This window comes from Culex quinquefasciatus, chromosome 2, assembly GCF_015732765.1.
Source record: "Culex quinquefasciatus strain JHB chromosome 2, VPISU_Cqui_1.0_pri_paternal, whole genome shotgun sequence".
In the NCBI taxonomy this organism is placed as follows: Eukaryota; Metazoa; Arthropoda; class Insecta; order Diptera; family Culicidae; genus Culex; species Culex quinquefasciatus.
The window spans coordinates 100,099,347-100,118,729 of record NC_051862.1 but is presented as its reverse complement, the minus strand read 5'-3'; the positions used below and the strand labels follow the sequence as shown (position 1 = coordinate 100,118,729).

Below are 19,383 nucleotides of genomic sequence, written 5' to 3'. Positions count from 1 at the left end.
GAAATGGTAACAACAACTCCCTGCAACCAGAGATGTCTAGTATTGTGGTTCATGGATTAATGAAAAAGACAAAAGTGTTCAATTTCGAGCGCATCAACCGGAATTTTCAGGTACGGTACTAAATCGGTAACTGGGGTAAGAACGTAGTCCATTTACCGAATGCTGCTCGAAAACTGGGCTGAACGAAAAATGACCAGGGGGCCACCGATTGATATAATTTTCTCTACAAAATATTAAAATAAAGGTTGCCTAAACTTGTTTCTAGAGCTCACCTTTCAACTTGACTTTACTTGAAATTTCATAAAAAACTTAATAAATATTTTATATTTGTTGAACTTGCTTTTTGCATTCACCAGCCAGTTTTTTGGCGTTTGTCTGACTTTTAAGTAGGCTACACTGCCGTTCTAAGCATAATTGTCCCATGTCATTTTTGGACGATTTTGACTTTTTGACATTTTCAAGTTTAGTTTGTCGTATACTTATAGGAAAACACATAAAATCTAGTACTTTGTTCGGAAACACATTAAAAACAACACCAAGTCTGTTTGTCTCATCGTTACACTTCTACGCATGATTGTCCCATCAAGTATTTTCTTTCATGAAATTATCAGTTTTACGAAGCATTGTATAGCAAGAGAATTACAAGTAAGAGTGATACACTGCTAAGTGGGATGATTAGGGACATATGGGGTGAATAGGGACCTACGGGACAATTATGCGTAGAAACACAAAAAAACGATCGAAAAATTTCAATCGCGTTTTTCTCAGTTGCATTTTTTCTGAACATGGGACAATTATGCGTAGAACGGCAGTACAGCCCAGTTGAACAACTGGGCGAACGAGTACTGTACAATAACCCCAGAAGCTAGCCTGAAAATTTAAGCTCATTTGGTTAAGGTTTAGCTGATCCAGTTTAGACCTGAAGTTAGTATGGAACTTTAATCACATTATCTAAAGACCAAATCTCTAATTTCTGCGATCGAAAACATCATTGGCGTGTTTGGAAAGTTTGGCACTTCTTTTAGTTTTTACAAAATCATAACTTAAATCGCTGGAAACAATAAAACTTTGTTATACTTTTATGCCAAATGCATATTTTCTTTCGAACATACAATTTTTCTGACCTTTATTTGGACATTCTCTTGCTATTTCAGTAGTAAAAGTAGTTCTTTAAAAAAAAAACGTTACTTAATCCACCTTTAGGTGGTTGGTGCCTTCCTTGCCTTCATACAGTGAATACACTACACAGCCTCAAAAATGTGTATAAATAGCAGTTATTCTTATCAATATCTGAGACCCGGCCTCAAAAAAATGTATTAAAAACACTAAAGTATTTATAACTTTTGATAGGGTTGTCAAAACTTCAATCTTTTGGGCTCGTTGGAAAGGTCTTTTGGTTACCTATCCAACGATGGGTCGCATGATAGATCCGAAAACCTTTTTCATCAAGATATTTGAGATCCGGCCAAAAAAAGTGTATAAATAACACTTAAGTGCTCATAACTTTTGATGGGGTTGTCAGATCTGCAATCTTTTAAACGCGTTGGAAAGGTCTTTCAAATACCTTTCTAACAGTATATAGCATGAACACCCTTTTTACAATCTTCCGAAGATTAGCTAAAATCGTTTTTTGCGATTCCGTCGTGAAACTACTCACTTTTCCGGTCATTCTTGAACGATGAAATAGCCTACTTTTCTGTACCAAAAATAACAGAACCGAATAGCAACACTTTTCAGCACTTGTTTCGAAAAGTAACACTTTTCAACATTTTTTTGATTTAAATGATTTGTTGACAAAATACATGAAAATTTCACTCAGTGTGTGTTTTTTTGGAATTGCAAAAGATGTTGTATGGAGCTCGTTGCAAAACTTGATTTTTTCAGCACTCTTCGTATTTATCCAACTCGGTGAACCTCGTTGTACGTTGTACGACGATGTACGACTCGTGCTGAAAAAACCCTCTTTTTGCAACTTGTTGCATAAACTACTATTTTAGCAAAACTTATAAAGTACTTTTCTAAACTTCATAATATTAACTAGGGTCTTGTGGAACCCCAAGACGGATCGAATGAGACCAAAACGGTCCAAATCGGTCCAGCCAGTCCGGAGATAATCGTGTGCATATTTTTCGGTGCACGGACTCACACCCAGACACACGCACAGACATTTGTTCAGAATTTGATTCTGTGTCGATAGGTATACGTGAAGGTGGGTCTACGTGGTCGAATTAAGAAGTTCATTTTTCGAGTGATTTTATAGCCTTTCCTCATTGAGGTGAGGAAGGCAAAACGACATTTCGAGACTATTTTATCCAGAGCAGCAAAACACAGCCTTAAAAATGCTTTCACGTAAAAGCATGATGTTCAATAATTGATTTTCTATAATTTTTTGAACAATTACCGATCTGTAAACTGTTCCGAATGTGTGGGAGGACTGTATAATATATATTATATTATGATTATATTATAATGATTTTGCCAGGACCCATGGTGTAGGGACAAGCGTGGTTGCCTCTCACCCAGTCGGCCTGGGTTCGATCCCAGAAGGTCCCGGTGGCAAATTTTGTCGGACGGGGAAGTAAATGATGGCCCCGGTCTAACCTAGAGGTTAGGTTGATAGCTCAGTCCAGGTGTAGGAACCGTCTTGCAATTGTCTCAACAATCAAGCCTTCGGGAAGGAATCCCGCAATCGAGAACGCCAAGGCAATGCTGTAGAGCGAATAATTTTTAAATTAAAAATTTTTGGTTGTGAAATTATCAGTTCAATTGGGTCCTAAAATGAAGCTTAGATTGCTGATATTATTGTTTACAGCTATAAAGCTTACTTTTCTAAGTACAATGACCCTTTGTACGACCACAAAGAGTTGAAAATGGATTTTTAAATCAATTTTCAAAAATTAACCGCGCGGTCCTTCTTGACAGAAAAGCTCCTACTTGACAGCTCGTTCCAAGGGGACCATAGTAGATCGATCGAAAAAATGTTGTCTTGTCAAAAAAAAATTTTGCGTTAAAATGAAAAAAAGTGATTAGAAATGGGTTTTAATCGTGTTTTTTACCGTTGTACATAAAAATTGACATAGGGCTTTAGTACCCAATTCAGTTATTCTACAATTGAGTCCTAAAATTAAGCTGAAATTTGTGATATCATTGTTCGCAACGATAAAGCTTATTTTTCTGAGTACAATAAATGTGTGGTTAATTGGATACGACAACTTGATAGTTGAAAACCCGCAAAGAATTTAAAATGAATTTTTAAATCAATTTAAAAAAATAACTTTGCGGCCCTTCTTGACAGAAAAGGTCCGACTTGATAGCTCGGTATGGTATGGATGATCCATCAAAAAAAATGTTGTCTTGTCAATTAATTCAATTCAGTTTATTTCTTTAGTTTATCGACTAACAGTAGTTTTATAAGTGCAGTACAGAGTTTTGGGGGATCCTTTCAGCTGTGTATAAGGCATTTATCACAATGAATACAAATAAAGTTGTTTGTAAAGGAAACAGAAAAGAGGAAAACAACTCGCAAAAAAACCTGTATTGTCAATTTTTTTTTGCATTAAAATTAAAAAAAATGATCAGTAATTGTTTTCAATCGTGTTTTCTACAGTTATACTTGAAAATAACACAGAGCTTTAGGACCCTATTGTGGGAGGTAGAATAACATCCTACAATTATGAAACAGAAAATGTGTTTTGCTGCACTTGATTAAATAATCTAGAATCTAGAATTGTTGTATTTTGTTTGAAAGAACTACTTTTACTAGTGAAATAGCAAGTTAAAGTCCTAAACAAGATCCTACAATCCTATTGCTAAATATTTAGTAAATGTTGCCATGTTCCCCATAAGGTTCAAGGGATCCGAGATTATCGAAATCTAATGTCAATACGCGATTAAAGGGATCCTCCAAAGAGGCCAAAGTTGTCGCTATTGTAACCTTGATTGTAACCACTAGCGTGCACAGGGTGGGGCAACATGGGGCAACTGATCCTCCATCCTCAGAAATTTGTTATAAATTTGGTCATGGGGTGTCCACAAATGACATATTTTTCAAAACGTCCTTATTATTGCCCCACCTTCCTCAAAGAGCTGGGCACGCTAGTGATTGTAACATTAAAAATTTGCAATTCAATTCAATAGTTTGCTGAATCGAATGGACCGAGAGCCATATTCCCCCTGTGGTCACTTTTCCGCTGTGTTAGCGGTGGAATGAAAGTTCATTTTCCGGCTCAGATTAAACTTAGGAAAGGGAAGTAGTAAATTTATGCTCTTACCTTTTTCAACGGAACTTTCAGAGGGACGAACGGTGTTCCCTCTACCTGGGCTCCGATGCTGGTGTAATTTAGCCATCTAGAATTGGAACCATGTTTAATCAGAAATTTTGATTCAAAACTTTTTGAAATCTATGAAATGTATGATGCTCTCACCTGTCCGGTAACCTTTTCGCCATTTCCAGCAACTTCACTTATCAATGATGCGTTAAAAAGAAATTAATTCTTATAAATTCCGCCTAAACTTTGTAAAATAAAAAGACGCAAACACGCTCACGTTGTGCTGTTCAACAAGCACGGTGATGTTTGTTTATATTTTGCATGCTGCTGTCAAAAACCCATCCACAGGAGTTTCCATTTATGCCGACTGCCTTTGTCATAATGCCGACACAAACTAGTATCGCTAAGGTTTTCGCGCAGATTAAATTTTCAGTAAATTTTACTGAATTCATTAATGAGAAATTGGGTACTAAAGCCCTGTGTAAATTTTTATGTACAACGGTAAAAAACACGATTACAAACCATTTCTGATCTTTTTTTTTTCATTTTAATCAAAAAAAATTTGACAAGACAACATTTTTTCGATGGATCAACTATGGTCCCCTTGGAACGAGCTGTCAAGTAGGAGCTTTTCTGTCAAGAAGGACCGCGAGGTTAATTTTTCAAAATTGATTTAAAAATCCATTTTAAACTCTTTGTGTTCGTACAAAGGGTCATTGTACTCAAAAAAATAAGCTTTATCGCTGTAAACAAAAATATCAGCAATCTAAGCTTCATTTTAGGACCCAATTGGTGTGTAGTTTAAATCCTTTGAGAACGTTCTTTTATTACGTAACGCAAAAATAGGATTTTTAGACCCCCTCCCCCCTCGTAACTAAATTCCATACAAATTTTTAAAGATTTTGTATGGACCGTAACACGGCCTCCGACCTCCCAACTGCGTTACGTAATAAAAGAACGCTCCCTTTGCGGTCGTCATTGTACTCAGAAAATAAGCTTTATCGCTGTGAACAGTCTTCCCGAAACGCATGCACGCCGTACACGCCGTACATGTTTTCAGTGCAGATGAACCTCAAACACACCAGGCTACCATGTTCGAGTTCTCCCCGCACGGCGCACTCAAGTTTACACGCGGTGTAAACACGGGGTGCACACCTCGGGTACAACGCCGTGCGAGCGAAGAGCGTATAAAGAGACGAAAAAAAGACTGCTTCTCACTCTCTCTCTCTCTCTCTGTGCAAACACTGTAGCGTGACTGCAGCGGAGAATGAAACACCACTTTACAGCAGAGGGAGAGTGATGAAAATATTTCTGTCTCTTTTCTGCGTCGTCGGCCTGCACGGGGTTTGTACCCGAGGTGCAACGTTCGGTTTAAACTTGAGGTTTGTGTACGGCTACAGCCTGTACACGGCAGAGTTTAGGTTTGCTTGTACACGTGCACACGCGGTGCTGGTGTTTGATCGAGTACAGAAAACAGAGAACGCGGTGCACGGGGATCACTGGCTGTGAACAATAATATCACAAATTTAAACCTAATTTGGAACCCGATTGTACATACATAAAAAACTTTACTTAATCCACCTTTAGGTGGTTGGCGCCTTCCTCACATTTAAAAGGTTGTCAGATCTTCAATGTTTTGAACGCGTTAGAAAGGTCTTTTGAATACACATCCTACGATAGGTCGCATGAGAGATCCAGACGGCATTTTCATGAAAATATCTGAGATCCGGCCTCGAAAAAGTGCGTAAATAACACTTAAGTGCTTATAACTTTTGATAGGGTTGTTAGATCTTCAATGTCTTGGACGCGTTGGAAAGGTCTTTTAAATACCTTTCTGAAAATGTATAGCATGACGGGTTTTCTTACAAAAACCACCCTTTTTACAATCTTACGGACTTTTGTTAAAATCGTTTTTTTAGCATAACTTTTGAAGTACTTAACTAAACTGCATTATTTTTAATAGCGACATATGGGACCCCAAGACGGATCGAATGAGACCAAAACGGACAAAATCGGTTTAGCCAATGTCGAGATAATCGAGTGACAATTTTTTGATCAACATCCCACCACACACACTGGAACGTGGTCTTGGGTCTGAACGTAATTCTTGAACAACCTCTTTGTTTTGTTAATGAGCGTTCTTTTAATACGTAATGAAAAAATCTGATTTTTAGACCCCCTGCCTCCTCGTAAAAAAATGTCCATATCTCGGTCCATTACAAATTAAAAAAAAAAAAGAAACACAACTTCCCACCCCCTCTCTCTCAACTGCGTTACGTAATAAAAGAACGCTCACTTATTAATAATTATCCCGACACCAATCCGACTTTTAATTGATTCCGACAATTCCGACAAACTTGATTGTCAAACTCGCGTTCGCATGTTGTCAGAGTGCGGTGGAATGTGCGATTTCCCGGCGGTGATCCGTTTCTGACCGTAAATTTGCAACTAAAATCTCTCCCCTCCTTCAAAATGGCCCAAAACGCCGACCTCATCAAGCAGGCCATGTTCGAGGAACTGCAAAAGATCCTGAACCCGAACGGAGAAATCCGCCGCAATGCCGAGGAGAGGTTAGCCCAGCTCAAGTACACGGAAGGTAAGCGGGAGTGTCCGGAACATGGTGGAACCCTGGTGCTATAATTTTCACAATTTGGTTGTAGGATATGGCATTTATCTGGCGGAGATTACGATAAATCAAAGTTTGGACCTGGCTCTGCGGCAGCTGGCCTCCGTTATGCTGAAGCAGTACGTCGAGGATTGCTGGACCGTGGAGGAAAGTGAAGCCGAAACCGGAACAAACGGCACGCTGCTCGTGAACAATGAGGCCAAGACGGCGATTAAGACAATCCTGCCGCAGGGTTTGAATGACCCGAACAGCAAGATTCGGAGCGTTGTTGCGTACTCGATTTCGAACATTGCGTCGTACGATTGGCCAAACGACTGGCAGGAGCTGTTCGGAATCATCGTAAAATGCCTCAGCAGCGGAAACGAAAACTCCGTGCACGGTGCCATGAAGGTGCTGGTCGAGTTTACGTTGGATCTGGACGAGAAACAGATCGTGGATGTCGGTCCGATGATTCTTTCGGAAGTGTACCGGATCTTCGAAGCCCAGACGGTGTACAGCGTATCGACGCGGAGTTATGCCGTTGAAATTCTGCACTCTATGCTGCGGAGCATCACCACCCACATCGAGTCCAAGCAGGAGCAGGGCAACATTTTGAACGCCGTCCTCCCGGCGTTCATGCAAAAGATGATCGAAGGGTTGACGGTTCCGAACGGACCGTACAGCAGCTTCCAGCTAAAGACTAAGATTGTCAAAGGTGAGTATTTAACTCGTAAGAAAACCCGTCCATATTCACATTGATTTGTCCTTTCAGTTCTCAAATACATGATTTCCGACATGTCCAAGTTCGCCAACCAGTATTTGGCGGCTATTCTGCCTCCGATTTGGCAGCTTCTTACGCAAATGGCCGACGTGTACATCAAGGTGATCGTGAACGAAACGGAGGAATCGCCCTTTGTGGACAACGGGGAAGGTAAGTCCCCCTTTGCATACCACCCAGTTATTACCTTATTCAAAGCAGCTTCATTCCATATTCCAGGCGATGAAAATGAAGAGTTCATTTCGATGATTTTGCAGATTTTCGAATTTCTGCACACGATCATCGAAATTAAAAAGTACAAAGGTGCCATCACGAACGTCCTCACGGATCTCATTTACATCGTCATTCTGTACATGCAAATGACGGAGGAACAGGTGCAGAGCTGGCACGAGGATCCGGAAAAGTTTGTCGAGGACGAGGACGAGCAGGGCGTGGACTTTACGATCCGAACAACCGCGCTGGATGTCCTGTTGATGCTTGGCCAAGAGTACGACCAGAAGTTGCTGGCCAGCTTCTCGGAAGCGCTGGGCAAGCACATCACCGTAGCCGATGCCGACCGGAACGCCGGCCATCCGTACTGGTGGAAGCTATACGAGGCGTCCATGCTGGCCGTGGGCTCGTTCAAGGAGATGATTGTCAAGAACGAGGACAAGTTCGATCTGGGCCAGTACATGAACCTGGTCAAAGGCATTATGGAGTATCAGGTATGTGAACAATCGAATTCCAAACATTGTTGAGATTTGTCATCTAATGCCAATGTTTCAATTGTACATTTAGCTGGCACAGGAAGAAAAAGTAAGCTATTTTTACGTTTGGAACTGCTTATTTTTGGGAAAATAGCCTGAGGCCGATTTACTTCAGTTGAGTGTTAGCAATCGAGCTTTCAAATATGCAACATGGAGTTAAACTTTCTGTGCAGTTGCAGTGAAGTTTTCCATGACACTTCGAAAAGCTTAATTCCATGTTGCACGCACATACTTTTAATTTCTCGATAGAATGATTTTTATTTTGGACTGTCGTTCTTTTTCACCTCCGACTCCCCTACACAATATTTTCAAAAAAAAAAATAATAAAAGAAATATAAAAATTTAAATTACAATCCGTAGTATTAACACTTAAATGAAAAAAGTATTAACATTCTATACCAGCCCAGTTGTTTTGCATTCATTACTTTTCAAAATATCCAAGCATTGAAGAGATTTTTTTCCGCTGAAAAAACACGCTTTTGCGGTGCTGTACATTGGAATTCCACAAAAAATAAAAATATTTTTAATCAATCCCAGACATGCTAAATGTGATTTTATACGCAGGAAAATGCATTTCAAATTGTTTCCAGTTTGTTAAACTTCTAATTCCTTTAAAATTTATAAGTTTTTTCCTTTAAAATTTTTATTTTTTTGAAAATGTCGAAAATTAAACAATTTGCTACCCGAGTTGATTCCCACCAAATTTGCTCTCGAGTTCGCCCCCGAGTCTCCCACCGCGCGTAGCAAACCAGCAATCAAATTTGATCTCAAGTTCATCCGTAGAAGAAAAGCAGGCCAAGGGTGCATGATACTGATGATACTCGTCGGTTGACAACACCCAGGCGAGGAACATCCCGGGAGGAGCCCAACTACATCCGTAGTGCTGTTTGGACAAAACAGCATGGCTCTGGTTCCTTGCAAGTGTCCTATTTTCTTACCTCCACGTTGGCTTGGTTTAGTCATCATGATGACAAGGTGTAACCTAGCTGGTGGCCTGTGGAAACGACTCGTAAACCTTTGACCAGCGAGGGTCAGAGTAGAGGCGGCTAAAAGAAAGGGGCGCGTCAATGTGGGAAAGGGAAGTAATTTGTGATTGTAGACGGTATTGTTTTGCTTCGCAGTATGTTGAGTCAACTGCTGTGGATGTACCGGAAACATCGCACAACGGGGTTTCTCTTCGCTTCATTCTCTGCTACCACCTATCTTCTGTTTATTTTGTTTCACTGATTTTCTAACGCGGCTTCTGTTTACTATCCTCCATTTGATTTTGATTTTACTCATTTGATTCTCTTATTTCTCGACGCTTTTCCACTCTATTTTACCAATTGATGCTGCTGCAACAAACTGTCTGCTTTCCCTTAATTTGGCAGCGATGTCAATTTTGTTTATCATGTGTCTTTTCTTTATATATCTATTTGAATAATTTCTCATCTTCCCTGTAAATTGCCCTCAATACAATCTAAGCTTGTTTGTTACCTCTTTTTATTAACTATTGTTTATTTCTATATCTACTTCATAAATTACTATCTTCCTTTTACTATTGATTCTTTACATAGTATATTTCCTTCACTGTCCATTGTTTTGAAACTTCACTTTTTTCTTAAGCAAGTGAGGTTCGAGCCCTTACTCAATTTATGGAATGATTAAAGGATTAACACAAATATTACTATTATACTTTTGAAAAACTTTTTTAAAATGCTTAGGACCAAAATATTGTAACAAAACACCGCGACAGAAGAAATAGCAACATATTAACACGACTCAACAATAGGGAAGATTTCAGGAGAAAACAATACACAGTAAATAACAACTAGTTTTTGAATTCAAACTAAAAATAAAACAGTTTTTGCTTTAATGAAAGTTGTTAGGCACACTTTAAATGGTTAGGCACTTATACTTAAATCAAACCCTACGTAATGTACCACCCCCGGCCGAGTTAAAATGCGTAACCGGAAAAGAAGGTGTGCATGCCTGGCACGAACACAAAAGCGTGTTCTAGCGTGTTGCTCGTACTGACTCAGAACAAGGGTGAGATGTAGGTGTAAGGGCAGTGCGTGTTCGTCGGGAACCTAGTGCATAAGATCGGTCAAGGCCCGTTCTTACACTGAAAATTGCGAATTGCGAAGTTCATCCGTAGAAGAAAAATATGTGTCGGTACCTGTCGGGTACTCATTTTCTGGTACCCGACAAGTACCGGCAAGCCGGGGGCAAAATTTTGAATGCGTGTTTCGTAGATTTTTGTATGTCTGCTCTGGTGTAAATTCATAAATTCCAAAATTCAAAAATTCCAAAATTCAAAAATTTAAAAATTTTTAAATTTGGAAATTCAAAATTTCAATAATTCAAAAATACAAAAATTCCACCAAAAATTTAAAAATTCTAAAATACCCAAAATCTAAAATTCAGAAATACAAAAATTAAAAGAACAAAAAATGCGTTAGAAATGCTTTATTTTTTTATTCCTTTTAATTTAAAAAAATAGATTTCTTTATTTTTTCCTTTTTTTTAATTTTTTTTTATTTTTTTAAAGCACTTATTAAGGCCTTGATTTCTAGAATCTTTTTTAATGATTTTTTTATTTTTTTTATTTTTTTATTTTTTCTTAATCTATATATACACTCAACCCCCGCTGCACTATGGGGTTTCAGGCGGCCGTAAATCGAAAAACCGACATACTCTAATTGTTTTTTTGGTATTTTTTTTCGAAAATAAACATTCTAACTAAGAAAAATCCGGAGTTTGAAAGTTGTAGGTTCAAAATTCACTGAATTGCAGACCTTCAAAGGCGAAAATGGTAAGAAAAAACATGTTTTTTGACAAAAAAATGATTATTTTTCATAGTTGTACTGTGTAGCTGTTTATGTATTTTTTCCTGCATCATTATATATATTCAGAAAGGTAATTGATTCAACTTTTCAATAATATTTTACAAAACACACTTTTACAGGCTAAAAAAATAATAAAAATCAAAAAGATGGATTTTTATTCAAAATTTAGTTTTTTTCAACTTTGTTAATGGAGTACTTTTTTTGTGTGCATTTGTGCGATCTGAAAATTTTGCAGCTTAAAATTTGAACCATGTCCTAACTTGTCTCCAAATTTCAAAGTGCACTTATGTGCACTTTTTGAGTTATGCCATTTTGAACATTTTGATTCATGCAAGGAAATTAATGATTTCGCGTATACGCTTGGTTAAAATCACATTATTTACCTGCGGAGGCAGAAATGACGTACCTGCTATGTATGTTTTGAAATTGATTTGATATTCATGACATTGTTGGTACTTAGGTACGTTTAATAAAATTAGAAAGGGGGTGTCTTCAAAGAGAGGTGGATTTTAAGTCAAGAAAAAGGGGAGGGAGATTGAACGTAAATCAGAAACTTTAACATAGCATAAACCGCCATTCCGTTCATCAAATATACAGAGTAAGAATATTAAAATTCACCACTTTAATGCATGTGGCCTCAAATATATGAAAAAATCGATAATTAAACTTTTTTTTGGAAAAATATCAAATTTCATTTGTTTTCATTATACTAAGTACAAACAACACAAAAAAGTCACAAAAAAGCAAAAAAATATTTTTGGCCGCTCGCTTATATGGAAATACCCCATAGTGCGCTGGTTGGTCACTTTTTCGTTTGACACTTTTTTAGTTTGTACCCTGTTGGTTGGTCAAAGTCAAACTAAAAAGTGACGAACTGTCACTTTTTACACGGCGCTCACGCACACTATCAAAACAAACGTTTGGTAGTATGTGTGAACTCCGTGTAAAAGGGGTGTCAAACTAAAAAGTGATCCCGTTCGTTTGACAATAGTTGGTGTCAAACCAACGGGGTTTGAGTGTATTAGGGTGTTTCATCCAAACAAAAAAGCTCTCAGAATCAGGCAAACCGAGGTTCCCATAGGGACTCTCATGCCAAATATCAGCCCATTTGGTTGAGAATTGGCCTGTCCCCAGCGGTTCAAAGTTTACATGTAAATTACCATGGGAAATTTTGAATTTTCATTCATTCGCTCCTGCAGGTCTGGGGACAACATGGATTCACTCGGAATAAAGACAGGTGTGTAGGGGATGGTCCAATGAACAAATTCCAGAAGGAATTAGGGTTGTCCATTCTGTCCCCAAGGTGCGCATTGGATCGACGTCCGGTGTCTCCAGAATCAACGATTCACCCTTCAAATGTAGGGTAGGGTAGTCATCAATGAGACACTTTTGGTTTTCAACTTTCAACGATTTTTATAATTTTTTCATCAGCATGTCTTAATGAGCTTTTAGTTGCATTATCTTTCTTTTAATGTGTTCTAACATTGACCAAAATATGAGATCGATCCGACATCTACAGTCAGAGTTATTCAACTGTCTCATTGTAGACGCACTTGGCAGGAACAATGAGACAGCTGGGGAACAATGAGACACTCTACGAAAATCAACATTTTTCTAGCAAAACATCATGTTTTTGTATTGTTCCATTGCAGGTGACTTGCCTTGAACATTTTTGAGCAATTTTGCCAACATGAAACTTTTAATAACAAAAGTTGCACTAAAAAGTATTTAAATTTTGAAAATCCATATATTAATACCAAATAACTTTGTATTTTTGGTTAAATGAAGTTTAAACTCTATAAATATGCCAAACATCACTTTTAATTCATGTTTTGAAAGATTTCCATCGATTTTGAAAAGTGTATTGAAGAAAAATCAAAGTGTCTCATTGTTACCCATGGGCTGAAATGAGTGGGGAACAATGAGACAGTCCTGGATTCTGGGTGTATTCTAAATTTTGGCCAAGTCTAATGAAAGGACATTGTAGCTCAACTTAGTCCCTATGGAACGTCGAAAGACATTTGAAGAAATATTAGTTTTTGTGTAAATGGCAGCCTACGTGCGAAAGGGAGCGGCCGTGGCTGACTGGTTACGGTGTTCGCTTTGTAAGCGAATGGTTCTGGGTTCGATTCCCATCTGCTCCCAACGATAAAGTTAAGAACACATGAATTTGAAATTATGAATATGAACGAAAAATCAAAGTCGCAGAGCGAGTTGTGGCGCTATAACCACGGCAAATAGAGTCCAGGGCATTCGTGGAAATACAATGTCCCATCCCAGAGGGTCCCGGAGTACCAAACCTTCTTAGCATGGTGCTCCCAACGAATACAACCAAAATCTCGGAGCGTATGGTGGTGTGTCCCCACGCTTCTTCCTCCCCTGTCGATTCAGAATTGTGTTGTTGTTCGAACACTCAGTGCTCAAACTCAACCCAATTACGAGTCATCTCTGCGATACGGCTTTACGCAGTAGGCCTGGCCGCTTTAACGCTTGTGATGTTTCAATGCATTCTAATGCAATGGCGCACTACAAATGTTAATAAATGACAAGAAGAGTGCTAGGCGTCATCTAACCTAAGGCACTCTCCAGGATCCCTTCGAAAGATTGGCTGCGCTAGGGTCTGATTAGATTAGATTAGATTAGATGAACGAAAAATCAAAGTCGCTCGAGGCGGGGTTCGATCCTCCGTCCTTTGGATCGGTAAGCAAAAATGCTAACCACTAGGCCATGACGACTTGGTGAGCGTGGACTGGAATTGGGAATACTGTTACAGGGAGCGAGTTGTGGCGCTATAACCACGGCAAATAGTGTCCAGGGCATTCGTGTAAATACAATGTCCCAACCCAGAGGGTCCCGGAGTACCAAACCTTCTTAGCATGGTGCTCCCAACGAATACAACCAAAATCTCGGAGCGTATGGTGGTGTGTCCCCACGCTTCTTCCTCCCCTGTCGATTCAGAATTGTGTTGTTGTTCTCAAACTCAACCCAATTACGAGTCATCTCTGCGATACGGCTTTACGCAGTAGGCCTGGCCGCTTTAACGCTTGTGTTGTTTCAATGCATTCCGATGCAATGGCGCACTACAAATGTTAATAAATGACAAGAAGAGTGCTAGGCGTCATCTAACCTAAGGCACTCTCCAGGATCCCTTCGAAAGATTGGCTGCGCTAGGGTCTGATTAGATTAGATTAGAAATGGCAGCCTACGTGCGAAAAAGTATTTTTTGTCCATGATTTACTTTTACACCCCAGAATCAAACATTTATGAATTACTTTTCAAGGGAGCGTCCATAACCAAAGCCACTTATATGGCAGACGTGTATCCAGTAGACACACCTTTCCCCCAAATATGAGCCTGATTGGTTGAAACTACGACTTGTGAGAGCCATTTTATCATTGTTCCCCGTGTCTCATTGATGACTACTCTACCCTATGCTATGAGGGCTAGCTAAAAATTACGACGCCCCATGTCAGACGGTGAACACGTGACAGAGCATTCACTCAAGTTTTGGCTCAGAAACATACTTTAAAGTAATAAAATTATAATTTGTGATGTTTCTGTAACAATTTGAACTATTCCAAATAACGTGACATGATGATTTTGTGATAATAATGCAATCGATGCTTCCCCACGTGTTCACCGTCTGACATGGGGCGTCGTAATTTTCAGCTTGCCGTCATAGCATACTAAGGACAATGCGTACATTTGAAGGGTGAATCGTTGATTCTGGAGACACCGGACGTCGATCCAATGCGCACCTTGGGGACAGAATGGACAACCCTAATTTCTTCTGGAATTTGTTCATTGGACCATCCCCTACACACTTGTCTTTATTCCGAGTGAATCCATGTTGTCCCCAGACCTGTAGGAGCGAATGAACGAAAATTTAAAATTTCCCATGGTAATTTACATGTAAACTTTGAACCGCTGGGGACAGGCCAATACTCAAATAAAAGGGCTGATATTTGGCATGAGAGTCCCTATGGGTATCCTCTACTAGGGGAACCTCGGTTTGCCTGATTCTGAGAACTTTTTTGTTTGGATGAAACACCCTATAATATATATAAAAAATTTCGACGGTTTTGTTCGAACGCGAATCAGTTCAATACGGAGCGTCGGATCGAGGCGCTCTTTGTTGCGTTGGGTTCGTATAAGCCCAAGGAAGGTTCTTACGCCAAGAAATTTCCACTTTGGCCACTCTGGAACCGATTCCGGAAAATCTGCAGATTGTATGGAAAAAGTTGCGTAAAATCTAATTTTGATCATAGGAGGCTGAACTAGGAAAAAGCTAAAAACGTCAACAAACGAATTATTAAAAAAAAATCATTTTTTTAAATTTTTTTTACGTATTTTACAATTAAAAAAAATGTTTTTTTTATGCATGATTCAATTTTTCCTGTATCATTTCATTTGCCACGGTAGCAAACCAGCAGAATAGCGGGTAGCAAACTGAAATTCCGAAGAACTGTGGGCAAATTTGCTACCGCGGTGGGGTTGACGTCGGGTGCAAATTTGATTTGCTTCGATGTTTGCTACCCGCGCTGGAGATGCACTTTTATTTGGGATTCGGGCTTAGTACACCTTAGACTGTCTGCAGCGCGAAGTTTTATAATGGAGCATTTCCATTCGAGCAGTTTTTGCTTTTTTCTACAATGTATTTCCTATGGAGCGAACTGTCAAAAACTGCTCGACTGCGGGTGCTCCATAGAGTTATCTACGTGCGCATGTATTGCGTGTACGTACATGAAAAAAGTGAGGTTAAATTTTGTACCGACCAGCAAATCAAATGGTGTGCTAGTGTGCGTGAGAGCGGGCTTAGATAACTCTATTGTTTCAAATTGCGAGCAGTTTTAAATTTTTAGAACTGGCGGAAATGAAACTAGAACACGGTGCTCGCAACGCGCTGATCTAAATGTTGTTTCAAAAAAGGCTTTTAATTGTGTGCGTATGATTATCAATACAGCATCATAGTGTGTGTAAGAATATTTGGATATCTTAAGACTGGTTGCAACGCGGCTCTACTTTGTTCTAGCTGTTTCATTTTTCAAATAGAACTGAAACAGACCACCCGCAACGCGGAGTTGCAGTTTTATTTTTCGAGCAGTATTTTGAAACCGGAATAAAACTGCTCGACGAGTTTGTTTCAAACGTGAGACGGTTTGGAACTGGAATAGAACTCAGTTTCAAAAAAAATCAGATATATTAGACTGGTTGCAACGCAAAGTTTTATAATTGTTTCAAATTGCGAGCAGTTTTAAATTTTTAGAACTCGATGCCAACATTTCAAAAAGCATCATGTACACACCATCTTTTTTGAGAAAAACGCATTTGAATGTTGAGCATCCATTTTCAATTACCATTTTTATATAAAAGCAAAATAAGATGTTCTAATGATAACAAACGATGAAAAACGTTGCTTTTATTGATACTTGATCATCCAAATTCAATAAAACATTATTTGCGTAATTTTATTTGAGAAAAACAAACATAACTTCTTTTGAAATCACCAACGTCGATATCACCCTGCTGTCACTGAGGGGGGCGCTTTGTTATGATTCGTTTTTCTTCGCCGAATGTACATGGTGCTTTTTTCATGTTGCTTTTTTTTCGTCACGAGGTTCATGTAGTCTTTTATTTGACAGGTTGACAGGACTATATAAACAGGAACTGCTGATGGCAGAGATTTTGTTTATGTTACTTTATTTAAAATCACGATTAAACAGACTTTACTAAAGTAACTATTGCTCATTTTTGGTGGAGAGGTAGCTTATTAGGGGTACTTTCAGAATATGCAATAACCCAGAAAGTGTCAAAATGTACATGATGCCTTTTGAAATGTTACCGTCGAACTGGCGGAAATGAAACTAGAACACGGTGCTCGCAACGCGCTGATCTAAATGTTGTTTCAAAAAAATGCTTTTAATTGTGTGCGTATGATTATCAACACAGCATCATAGTGTGTGTGTAAGAATACGTGGATATCTCCATATATCTGATTTTTTTTGAAACTGAGTTCTATTCCAGTTCCAAATCGTCTCACGTTTGAAACAAACTCGTCGAGCAGTTTTATTCCGGTTTCAAAATACTGCTCAAAAAATAAAACTGCAACTCCGCGTTGCGGGTGGTCTGTTTCAGTTCTATTTGAAAAATGAAACAGCTAGAACAAAGTAGAGCCGCGTTGCAACCAGTCTAATCTTATGCTAACTGGATAGGAATCGCAGCAAGCTTAGTACAAGAAAGCACGTGGGTTTGGTAAAAAGAAGCCCTTTTGTTTGCGTTTTTCTGCAATACATAAGGTGACAAGACTCTTGCAAACATGTCAGGTTCTTCAAACAGTTTATAATCATAACAATGACTTTTCCTAAGTTGACTATTCAGCAGCGTTAAAACAACAAATCCCATTTTGCCCTCCCCCTTTGTAGGCCTCCCCGTACCTGCTGGGTCGGTGCCTGTGGATCATCAGCCGGTACTGCGACTGCAACCTGTTCGACCAGCAAACGCTGCTGCAGGTGGTGAACATCATCATCAACAGCATGTCGCTGGACAAGCCGGTGGTGCTGCGACTGACCGCGGCCCGTTCGATCTACGGCTTTTGCACAATCCTGCGCGAGTGCAACGACGAACGGAAGCTGTGCCTGGTGCCGAAGCTGGAGCAGTTCTTCGAGTGTCTGATGCCGCTGTTCAGCCAGTCCCAGAACACGGTGCAGAGTTTGCTGCTGGAGACGCTGACGGCGATCATCGCGTACGATCCGAACGTGACGGCGTCAATTTCCAGCAAGGTCGTGTCGCTGACGATCGCAATGTTTTTAAAGTATCACGACGATCGCGTCATTCTGGAGTCGGTGCAGGACATTTTGAAAATCCTCGCCCAGAATCCGTTCTGCTTGGTTCCGCTGCAGGAGAAGATTATTCCGACGTTGGTCAGCATTTTGAGTTCGGAGGGCGAGCAAACGGCCACGATGCACGACATTGCGCTGGACATTCTGGGCACGGTCGTCAAGTATTCGCGCGGACCGTTGAGCAGCTGTATGGTCGAGAGTGCCTTCCCGGCCGCGGTCCATTGCATTTTGCGAACGGAAGACGCCTCGGTTATGCAATCCGGCGGGGAGTGCTTGCGGGCTTTTCTGACCATTGACGCCGAACAGATCTGCGGGTACAAGAACGGTGAAGGGTTAAACTACATCATGGAAGTTACGACGATGCTGTTGAATCCGATCAACACCGAATCGACGGCGGCGTTCATCGGTCGGCTAGTCGTGGTCATCATCACAAAGGTGGGAAATCTGCTAGGAGAAAACGTTGACCTGCTGCTGAAGGCGGTTCTCAGCAAGATGCAGCTGGTTCAGTCGCTGCACGTGATCATGAGTTTGGTCATCATCTTTGCCCATCTCATTATTGTCCAGATGGACGCGGTGCTTAACTTTTTGAGCACCGTCCCGGGTCCAACTGGCGAACCGGCAATGTCGTTCGTGTTTGCCAACTGGCTCAGCCGGCAGCACATGTTCTACGGAGCGTACGAGCGCAAGGTCTGCACGATGGCACTTTGCAAGCTGTTCGAGTACGGAGTGACCACAAAGGATGAACGGATCACGAATGTCATGATCAAGGAAGCGGTCGTCAATGTGCAGCAGGGCAGGCGAACTCGATCGGCCACCGCGAGCGCTCAACAGGAGTGGGTCGATGTTCCGATTCTGTTGAAGATCTTCAAGCTGCTGCTCAACGAACTGAGCAATTTGAAGGAGTCGAAAGAGGCGCTCGAACAAAACGGGTCGGAATCGGACGAATCTGACAGCGAATCTGCGGAACCAAAGGGCGCAACTAACCTGTCGGCGATGATGCTTTTCGATGATGATGACGAGGAGGACGACGATCAGCAGATGATGATGCAGGAGCTGATGCAGAATCCGATCTTCCAGTGCGACATGCAGGAATATCTGGTCAAGTTTGTGCAGAGCTTCAGCTGCGACGAACACTTTCGGGTGTTTTTGGAAAAGCTGGAAGACGCGGAAAAGCTGATCCTGAAAGGATTCGGTATCAACGTAGCTTAAGTCGTAAAGTGAGTGCTTTTAACATTAAATGTTATTATCAGAAGCCAGTGAAGTCGCGTAAACGCGAATAAAATCATGTTACTCTTTGAAAAGTCTTTTTTGTTTTTGTG

At 40.2% G+C, this 19,383-nt stretch overlaps 2 protein-coding genes across 5 annotated transcripts in view; one reads left to right on the top strand and one right to left on the bottom strand.

Moving 5' to 3' along the window:
* Window positions 1-4,583, bottom strand: part of LOC6039950 (RNA/RNP complex-1-interacting phosphatase homolog) — a 48,430-nt gene extending 43,847 nt beyond the window's left edge. Inside the window, exons 1-2 of the mRNA XM_038257307.1 lie at window positions 4,425-4,583; window positions 4,272-4,347 (exon numbers count right to left, since the gene is read on the bottom strand). Coding sequence (XP_038113235.1) covers window positions 4,272-4,347; window positions 4,425-4,447 — 99 coding nt within the window. The 5' untranslated portion in view covers window positions 4,448-4,583. The remainder of the gene's footprint in view (window positions 1-4,271; window positions 4,348-4,424) is intronic.
* A 2,047-nt stretch (window positions 4,584-6,630) lies between these two features.
* On the top strand, window positions 6,631-19,365 carry LOC6039954 (importin-9). 4 transcript variants are annotated; one of them, XM_038252739.1, is made up of 6 exons: window positions 6,631-6,864; window positions 6,929-7,588; window positions 7,646-7,804; window positions 7,871-8,355; window positions 8,429-8,446; window positions 17,648-19,365. In XM_038252739.1, exons 1-6 carry the CDS (start codon window positions 6,741-6,743, stop codon window positions 19,271-19,273), a joined length of 3,072 nt encoding a protein of 1,023 aa, XP_038108667.1. In that variant the 5' UTR covers window positions 6,631-6,740; the 3' UTR covers window positions 19,274-19,365. The 4 variants fall into 4 exon arrangements, with proteins under 4 accessions (XP_038108667.1, XP_038108665.1, XP_001849447.2 ...); XM_038252737.1 differs by having other exon boundaries at window positions 7,853-8,355; XM_001849395.2 differs by lacking the exon at window positions 8,429-8,446.
* The last annotated feature ends 18 nt before the right edge of the window (window positions 19,366-19,383 follow it).